The 10,020-nt window shown below is 40.2% G+C and overlaps 1 protein-coding gene across 1 annotated transcript; it reads left to right on the top strand.

Moving 5' to 3' along the window:
* Window positions 1-469: 469 nt before the first annotated feature.
* Window positions 470-9,175, top strand: F3 (coagulation factor III, tissue factor). Its single transcript, XM_063132686.1, has 6 exons — window positions 470-575; window positions 2,349-2,463; window positions 4,204-4,385; window positions 5,449-5,630; window positions 6,429-6,588; window positions 8,654-9,175. Exons 1-6 carry the CDS (start codon window positions 470-472, stop codon window positions 8,800-8,802), a joined length of 894 nt encoding a protein of 297 aa, XP_062988756.1. The 3' UTR covers window positions 8,803-9,175.
* Window positions 9,176-10,020: the final 845 nt, after the last annotated feature.

Here is a 10,020-nt window from a genome sequence, read left to right as displayed (position 1 = left end):
AGCAGGGCCGGCGGGCGGCAGCAGTTCCCACCCCTCCCTAGGGATGGTCGTCGCGAGCGTCTTCTTCGGATCCCCTCAAATCCTTCTCTTCCCTCCACCTCCTTCTCCTTCCCCAGTCAAAGGTACCTGGGCAGAAGGCGGGAAACCCAACGCCGCTCACCTGGCCCCATATCCTGCCCCAAAGGAGCGGCTCTCTGCCTAACCGGGCGTGGGAGCTGAATCACAGCCAGCGACGAGGTGACTCAGACTCTCGCCATCCACTTGTCTGCTAAGGACTTTCCGGGGGGCTGGCGGGCGGAGCCGGTATTATAAAAGAGGCGGCACAAGCTGCTTCTTGGCTAACTTTTCTCACAGACACACACAGACCCGCGCACGCCCAAAGCTTTACGCGTCTGCAGCCAAACCGGCTGTACCCGAGCTTCGCACTACCGCCAGACTCACCTTTGCTCCTTTCCTGCAGCTAGACGGGATGGCGGCGGCCACACGGTACTTTGGGGGGGCGGTGTCGTCGTCCTCACGGCATAGCCGAGCGCTGCTGCTGTGCGCGCTGCTGGCCTTGGTACGCCTCAGCTCCGGTGAGTGAAATGGCGCGCCGAACGGGAATCGCGCGCTCTGCTACCTGTGCGCTTCACCTACTGGGATGGCGGGGATGCAGCAACCCAACCCCTTCCAGGCTGTCCCCCTATGCTAATGGGCGCGCTACGCTTCGTAGAACTTCGTGAGGTTTTTTTGGATTTTCCTGCCTGTAGAGTTGACCTATTTTCCATACCATTGTTAAAAGTTCACGACACAATAAAGGTGTTAGTCACTGAGGTGTGCCAAGTTTTTCAAGTGTTTGTTGGAACACACATCCGTCCTAAGCACACTTTCTAGGGAGCAAATCCCAATGAAATCAGTAGAGTTTAATTTCAGAGATCAGTTTAGGGTTGGATTAAAATAGGAATATTTATTCTTCTCATACTGGAAGCTTATTAAGTGCATGAATGGTAGGGGCTATCCTGGCCCGTTTGTAATATATTGCAAGCATTATGGGAGAAGTTAAAAGACACTTGTGAACAAACATTTTAGCTCTACAAGCCTTGCAACGTAAAAAAAAATGTATGACTCCTTTAAGGATTTACAGATTCCCATCTGTGTTCTCTGGATTATCAGCCATTTTTCCTTCTGTCCATTCATTGACAGAATCGGATTTTTTTAGGGATGTATGAGAATTTTGCTCCACTTGGACATTAGCACAAGTATTGCAAAGTAACACAAGTGTACACCAGCACTAATGTGGATTAGTTCTAATGCGCACTTGCACTAATTCTAGAAAGAATTGTTAAGCACATTTATTATACTTGGTAAACAGACACAGTATAAGAAATGCTCATAGTAACTGAAGCAAAATACACCATTTTATCAGTGAGTTCACATTGCAAAATACAGCATAAAGAGAAAAGTTTGTGAAAACATTTTTAAACAAAAAGCTTGCTGACTTAAACAAACCCACGTAGAAGAATTTCATCTGAGGAGTGAGCAAAGTCTAAATTACTGCTTCGAAAATTTGGGAAGCCTGTTCAAAAACATTCTTGTTAAGCATTAGAATGGGCTTAAGGCCTTAAGAAAATTACAAACTATTCTCAGAATAATACAACAGTTTTGTTGTGTGGTTGTGGTTGTGAGGAGCATACAAATGCAATGAACAGAAAAGAAGTGGAGCATAATTAAGTGGATACTCAGCATTGAAAAGGGATTTTCTATGGCACCAATGTAAGAGCCAATGTTCCATCAAATACAACGTCCCATTTCCCAGAATGACCAGTCTCAGAAGCCAAAAAAAAGCAGGGCACAAAGGCAGCACCCATCTTTTTTTTCTGTCCAGCACTTGAATGTTTTATATATCCATCATAACAAATTATATAGCCAATGGTACTATATCTTCTGACATGAACACAATGAGACTAAATCCTTGAGTTATTTTGAGCATATCTAACCTGCAGACACTACGGTTGTGCAGGAATTCCCCTTTGCACAGTGCGAATATTCTCCATGGAGTATTTTCCCAAATAAACCTCTACTGTTGTGTGGCGTTTTCCCACCAGACAACGCGTTTCTCAATGCTGACATAAAAACTTCACCATGGAATTCTGAAACCAAACTGACCCTGTAGTTCTATGAGAGGGTTTACATGTCTCAGCACTGTCTGTAAGCTTTGGGGGTAGCCATTTATTAAATAGATGTAAAACTAATGTTTGTAGTGTGGTAACACCATTAGTCATTTGTGGCTCACAGAAAATACTACAGTACGTGGGGCAAGTCAAACGCTACGTGACTGATTATGGTTCTTTTCTTTTCTTTTTTTAAAGGCAACATTAGATTATTGCCAGCCACTAACATTACTTGGTCATCCATCAATTTTAAGACACTGCTGCATTGGGGGCCTAAGCCAACCAATTATGTTTACACAGTTGAACTAGATGGGTAAGTTGCATTTGGTAGCTTAGCTTGGGTGATTTCTTTTCTTGGGTGATTTCAAATCTTATTTAATTGTGTGAATGTGTAGATGAAAAACTATAAGAATGTAAATATGAAGAATGCTATGACAAGTCTAGCCTGATTTTAGCCATATCTATTGGGAAATAAGCACAAATGGTTTTACTGTCTTCTCCTAAGGCTACAGTTTGATGCATACTTACACACACACACACACACACACACAGACATTCAAATGCAAATTTCAGGAAGACAGATCTGATATTTTCTGATTCCAAGTTCAAAAGAGCCTGCCTAGAATTTCAATTTGGTTCCTCTTTATGTAAAAGGTACTTCTGATTTCCATGAGACTCTAATTAAATTTGTTTCCTACATCAATTCAAGTAGGATTTGACCCTAAATGGATTTATATTTTCTTTCTCTCCCCCAACTTCCTGCCACCAAGGCAAAGTAGCACTGTTGGCTTTAACAACAATACTTGCAAATGGATGCCAGCTCATAGTTTGTTAATCATTGGGATATGCACTGACCTGTAGGTTTGTTATATATAAGATGTTCACCAGTATGTAACTGAACCACAGGATCCAAGCAGCAGACTTGGCAGAATTACGAATGTGAAAATGCCTATATACTCTGTATGGGTTTCAGAGTCCTGCATTAAGTGTCTCAAAGCTCATCCTTCTTTGTAAGCTACCCAGAGAGCTTTGGCTATGGGGCAGTATATAAACGTAATAAATAAATAAATAATAAATAAATCCTGCTATAGCAGATCAGCTAAATGGGAAGATATAGGTAAAATCCATAAAATTAATGCTTTTATCATTGGGTTTGTTTTTTAAAGGTGGAAGTAAATAATGGTCTTGTCAGATAATACTAATTTAAGTAGTGTTGTACTTTCTAACTTGCAAGGAATGAATGATAGTGTTTACCATTAATTTTTGATGAGTTAATAATTACACTAACTCACCAAACGTTAATGCCAAGCACTACCACATATTCCTTGCCAGTTGTGATTAAATGTTACTACAGTCAGCCAAGTATTGCCAACATACTATTGATAATCTTCACTAACAACGTGCTATTCCTGGAAGGAAATGGTATAACTATTCTGATAAATATAGTACTGAGTTTATTTCGGATCTTTGTAGTTGAATGCCTGCCCTTTCAGGAGACAGTTATTCTGTAATAAAAGTCCTGTCCCAAACCAGCTGATTTTACTAAGATGAAATTTCAAGCTTGCTTTGTGTAATATCTAGGAATTACACTACTCTTGTTAATTGTTAATTACTAGTAGTACAGAAAATCAGCAAAAGTATCAAAGATATGCATTTTCGAACTAGCTAAAGCTTCTTTAATCAACAAAGTTGCACTATAAGTACACCTATGAGGGTACTTCTAACCCCACAGGTGCTTAATATTCATTCACGGGCATGACAACAATTTATGCTGAGTTGGTATTTTCTTGAGTATAGTCTTTCTTTCATATTATAACAGACTGGCAGTATCACTGCCGTTTGTTTGTTTTTAATTGGGTTGAGCCATCTTTCAGAACACAAACAAGCATGCTTCATGATTATACAGATCAAGATGAAAATGATCCATGTGGCTGGTATGAAAAGAGAGCCATTTCCTTCTGACCCCCGCAGTTCATTGAACTATACCCTCCCCTCGCACATACTTTTGGGGATAAATATGACAATGTCTGCATTACTCTCTTGGTCTTTACAGGGATCTAGCCAATCGGGTGAAAACATGCATTTTTATTAACAAAACAGAATGTGATGTTACTAATCAGATGAAGAATTTAAAAGATACATACACTGCTCGCATATACTCTGAACTGCCAACTTGGGAAGATGATGCTGACATCATTTATGAAATTTCTCCACGGTTCACACCTTACACTGAAAGTAAGTAGAAAATTTGTCCTGTCCCCCCCACCCCACAGGATACCAAGACTTGCAAGGAGTGGACTTTTGAGATACCTATCTGTGTACAAGATCTGTATGAAGGCACATAGGGAGGCATTTCTTCCTGACTGTGTTGCAGTTTTGAAATTTATTGTTAAGGGCCAAGATACACATCAAGTGCAAAATCCATGAATGGATCTACAAATGTTTAATTAAATGCAGCTGTGGGGTAGGATGAGGGGAATAATTTGATAGGAGTGACAGTAAGGTGTGTGTGTGTGTGTGTGTGTGTCTAACTCTTTCCTTCTGTGCCATTTTCCAAGCCAATACTGCCCTTCCTCTTGCTGCTGTTTTTTCCATGGGGTGGTGAAAGTACCAGTACTTTCAATTTCCCCCATGCATTTGTGCAAAACAGCAACAATTTTTATTGGGAAAACAGCACAGAGGGAAAGGTTTAAACATCTATTTATCCCTCCACTCCAATCTCTGTGTATGTATTCTAGGTTCCACATCTATTTGAATCTTTCTATCTATATGTCGTGTTTCTCAGAAAACTCCTGCTTTCAATGGGAGGCAAATGACGAGGCCTCTTTTAAGCAACAAACATCTCTTCCACCTACAAGCAACAAACATCTCTTCCACCTGAAGGGAGTCTAATCTCTTGGAGACTTCCCCCTAGACAAAACTATGCAAACTAAGCGAGACAATTGTCCGATCAAGGAGAACAGGAAGCCTTTCCCCAAATGCCCATAACTTCAGAGAGCCTGGTGCGGAGGCAGGTTCTGGCACAATGCTAGCCGGACTGACTTTCTCACGCTTTCCTTTCGCTCCGTGCGTTTTAGCTTCTGGCGGACCCTAGCATCAACTAGCTTGTCGGGGCGCTCCTCCGGAAGAAAGCTCACTTCCCACTGAGTGTGTAGGATTTGGCCTTGAGGAGATAAGCTCTGGAGAGGGCTTATCTCCTCAAGGCCAAGGTAAACTTATGTGTTGGTAATAAAAAAATACATTAGGAGTTAATTTTTAATCTTACTCTGGGCATAATCTCAAAATGTTTCTCTTCTAGCTGAGATTGGAATGCCAACAATCAAAAACTTTGAACAAAAAGGTAAAACTTTGAAAGTGGAGATAGAGGATCCATTAACACCAGTACGATTTGATAATGGAAGCTTTCAAAGTATGAGGGACATATTCAAAACAGATATAGAATACACACTGACCTTTTGGAAAGACCAAACTACAGGAAAGGTGAGCATGTATTTTCAGTTTCTTTCATCGTTTCTTAACATTTTGTAATAATTCAAATACAGATTACAAGTTGTCAATATATACAAAACTTCTATTCAAAAGAAATTAGCTGTAGCACTAGAAAAAAGCTCAAAAGAAAAATGGTCGGTACTTAGGATCTTTATCAGGGGACTTTCTCCATCTGAGGTATGGCAAGTGACTATTGGAGAGAGGGGCTTTTCAGTGCTGTCACTCTGACTTTAAAAGGCACTCCTCAGAGAGTCTAGCATGGTGCCCACTCTGATGTCTTTCCAATGCCATATGAAGACCTTTTTTATATTTTCCCAGGTTGTATAGGTTTTTAACTTCTGAGGTGTATTTGAAAGGTGGGCAATACATCTAAATAATAAACAAATAAATACGAGTTGCAATAAATATAGCTCACAACTAATATTTTTGGATAGAAAGTGAGAGTCCAGAGTGAATATCTATTTTTTGTTTTAAATTTCTGTCTTTCTACTTTTACACACATTTTTACAAAATGAGGTGCCATACATTGATCACTAAAGTATATATGTTGATGCTAATGTTCTGCCTTTAATATGTTCCAATTTTTATAAGCAAAACTATCTTAGTGGGTTTATCTTAGGCAGGTATATAGCTACTTCACTCACATTTTAAAAACAAACCTACTTATTTAGAATATTTAATTAGGAATCTTTTTTCCATTATGCACTTTGGTTTTTTGCAATATGTTCAACGTGAAGAACTGAAATACGTGTAAATATATCTTCAAACACTTTTTTTTCCTGTTTATAGAAATGGTTAACTAGAAAAAGCAACCAGTTTGAATTTAGCATTGACGAAGGGAAGAACTACTGCTTCTTTGTCCAAGCAACTATTCCATCACGCAAAACTAACCGAAATAGTCAAAAAAGTGCTGAAAGTTGTACCAGTGTTCAAAGAGAGGATTTGGATGGTATGTATCAGTTGACCCATTAAACGTTGCCTTTAATGTATAAGGCATTCCTTGTGGATGGATTTCAGCTTAAACATTTTTCTGACTACTAATATGCAGTCATATAAAGTGAGCCTTAAGTGCATTCATCATTTTATTATTTCCCTTTGCTGTGAAGTTTGTACTGCAGGGTTTCCTTTTGAAAAATGATACTATTATTGCCTGACTGATTCATTTCTTTCAGAAGGAACATCCAACTTTTCCCCCCTAAGTGCTCACCTGCACATTCGAAAGCATCACAACCCTAGAATTTGGGGGATAAATGTTCCACAATTTAACACTGTCTTTTTTGTACAGACAACTAGATTGTCAAGGAAAAAGATAAGCTCCCTGATATACTATGTGTGCCACAGTACTGTGTAAGCTTACTCAGAACTAAATCCTACTGGGTTTAATGAAATGTTCTCCCACATAAATGTGCATATGTTTGAAGCCTTAGATGTGGAGATCTATTCAGCTGTGCAATCTCTTCTGAAATGGCAGAGTCCTAGAAGGGCTGTTTCATATCATTTCATATTTGAATGTTTCGTCAAGCTCTCATAAGAGTCCAACATCTCTTGCACTGGAGCAAATCTATGTTACATGTTGTTGTTTTTAAATTATGACATGGTTTCAGAAAGTATATCATGTTTAACAGAGGGTTTGCTTCTACTCTAAAGCAGTGTGGTTTCAGTGAGAACTAAAGACCAGTTAGACACGAATGATAGCAGCAGCTTTTTATAGTTGTTCTACATCAAGGGTGCACAGCCCATGGGCTGCATGTGCCCCTCCTCTGCTGCCAGTGAAGCCATGTGGACCCAGAGTAGAGTTTCCTTCATTAGCGCTAGGCCTAGCAATGGAAAGTCTGGGATTTCCCTTGCTGACACTGGGGCCTTAGCTAGACTGGGCGAAATCCCGGGGCGAACCCCGGGATCGTCCCTGTGCGTCCACATGATGCAAAGGGGATCCTGGGATCAGGGAGGGATGATCCCTCCCTTGCCCCGGGATCTTGCCCTCCCCTTTGGGCCTACTTTTTCCGCAGTCCCAGGCTGAGCCCGAGACGGCGGAACGTGTGGCCCATTGCCGCAGGTTGATATGGCTCTGCGTGATTCCTTGCAGTGCTCCTCAAGAGCGCTGTGCCCATCGGAGGTAGAGTGCGGAGAGTGGGGAAATTAAATTATTTTTTAAAAAAGGACCTACCTTTGCACACAACCGTTCATGCGCTGTTTCTTTAAAACTAAAAATGTCGGGCGCAACGGCTCTCTTCCTGAGGTCGTCGCGCCTCATGTGTAAATGGAGGAGGGATCTCGCATTAATCACAACGTGAGATCTTCCCTGCTCCCCTCCTCCATCGCGGACTATAAGGTAGGACTAGCTGAGGCCTACATCTAGCAAGGGAAACCCTTCCCTGAGATACAGAAAATAAGGGAACTGTTTCCCTCACTGGCACTAGTGTTAGCTAGGAAAAGCCTGGGATGTCCCTTGGCAGTATTTGCACTAGCCAGCCTTGTCGGGAGGAGGGGAAGAGGTAGGTGTGTGTAAGAGGGGAATATGAATGCATACATGTGTACAGCCCCTGAAAGACAGGCAGACACCAAATGTGGCTCTCAGGGCCAAAAATGCTGTATGCCCCCTGTTCTACACATTTATTCCCTGTATGTAGGGTGGGAATGTCAACAAAGTGTGTTGGTGAGCAGAGCTGAAACTTTCCCCCCTCCTCTTAACTGCCCATGCTCCACCATTTTAGGCCTTTTTCTCCCAATACTGCAAGTGACCAGGGCTGGGGAGAAAAGTGACTGAAGCAATAAAACTACAGTGGGGAAAGGCTCAGTTCCCCTTACCCACATGCCTCTTTTCATGTTAAAATAGGACCACTGCTTTATGAATGTTATAGACATTTAATTAAATGATGGTGTGCTGCCCAAATGGCTCAGCATATTTCATGACTAGAAACCTGTTTCGTTTTTATTCCAAAAATACAGCTACAGGCTACTGTATGAAGGCATTATGTTTTCCAATTGACCTTGCCACCTTCTTTCTTCTCCAGGTCTTCAATTTGAGTCGATAGTTATAATAGCAGCTGGTGCAGTTGGAATCTTGATTCTAATAATCGTTTTGTCTGTGGTTGTGTACAAATGCACAAAGGCAAAATCTGCAAGAAAAACAAAAAAAGAGGATATGCCCCCGAATTTGTAGGGTGTGAGAAAGCTCAAGTCTGCATTATCACTACAAACTGTTCTTCAAGACTCCATAAGAAACTCTTCTCCTACCTGTGGAAGCAGAAACAACTTTCAATCAAGGGACACTTATTTTTTCTGTGAAGTTCTTAGTTAAAACACTACTTTTAAAAGCCAGCCTGCATTTAATCTGTGAGTAACAGCTACAAGAACTGTCTAAATATGTTAGCTGACAGATGTGATGAAAATCCTGCTGTTTGTTTTGCACTTTTGGTGTATTTTGAGATCAGGTGTTCTGGGTACAAAAGTTGGTACGGGTTTTAAAACGTTGTAAGAAAAGGTTTTTAACAGCCTAATAGACTTAATATAAGGTGTTACGGTGCAAATCAATATTAAACACTGGAATATACCAGAACCAGGTACCTGTTAACCACTTTAAATAGGAATTTTTCTCTGTTTTAAACAGACTTTTGTAAATGTTTATGAAATTGACAACTTGCATTGTTGGCAGCCACCTTTACTAGGTATGATATTTACTAGGTACATATTAATTTATGTATCAGGATTTAGCACTTTAAATATAAACTGATTATTAACTGCTGGACAGAGACAAACCTAACTTCTTCAAATGGCATATGTCTGTAAACATAGGTGAAGTGATTTTGAGGTTCCTCGTACTACTACAATCAATGTTAATATATTTATGATTTTTATGAATGAAAATTTATATTTGTATATATTGAAGTAATTTATTTTATATAATATTTACAGAAATAAAGGGGATTGGGAATAATTGAAATGTCATGTTTCTTGATTGGGTGAAAAAGGTCTTTCATTGTCAAATGCTAAATAATTTCAGTGCATGCCTAATATGTACTAGTTATTATTGCACATTTTAAAAGTCAAGAAGGGCCCTGCCTGCAGGTTTACAGCTGAAATACAGAATTAAATTAGAACCGAGATGGTGGGAAAGCATATTTATTTCCTCTTTAAGAACCGGAATAAGGCACTGGGCTGTGAATTCATTAACAGGCATCTCTTCCGTTTATTCCCACAGTATGAGCCAGCTCTACATTCTGTACTGAAACCATTCCATTGTGGGGTGGAGTAGGGCTCCCTTGTAACAAAGGAGCAATTTTGCACTAGCAGAAATGTATAACAAACTTTTAAAACATTGTTTTTAGCGTAAAATAAGACAAGAGTGGAACAACTGTGTTCCACTTATTCCCACTACTCA

This window comes from Elgaria multicarinata, chromosome 1 (assembly GCF_023053635.1).
Source record: "Elgaria multicarinata webbii isolate HBS135686 ecotype San Diego chromosome 1, rElgMul1.1.pri, whole genome shotgun sequence".
Lineage (NCBI taxonomy): Eukaryota > Metazoa > Chordata > Lepidosauria > Squamata > Anguidae > Elgaria > Elgaria multicarinata.
Note: the sequence above shows the minus strand (reverse complement) of the source record. Positions and strands in the feature narration are given on the sequence as shown.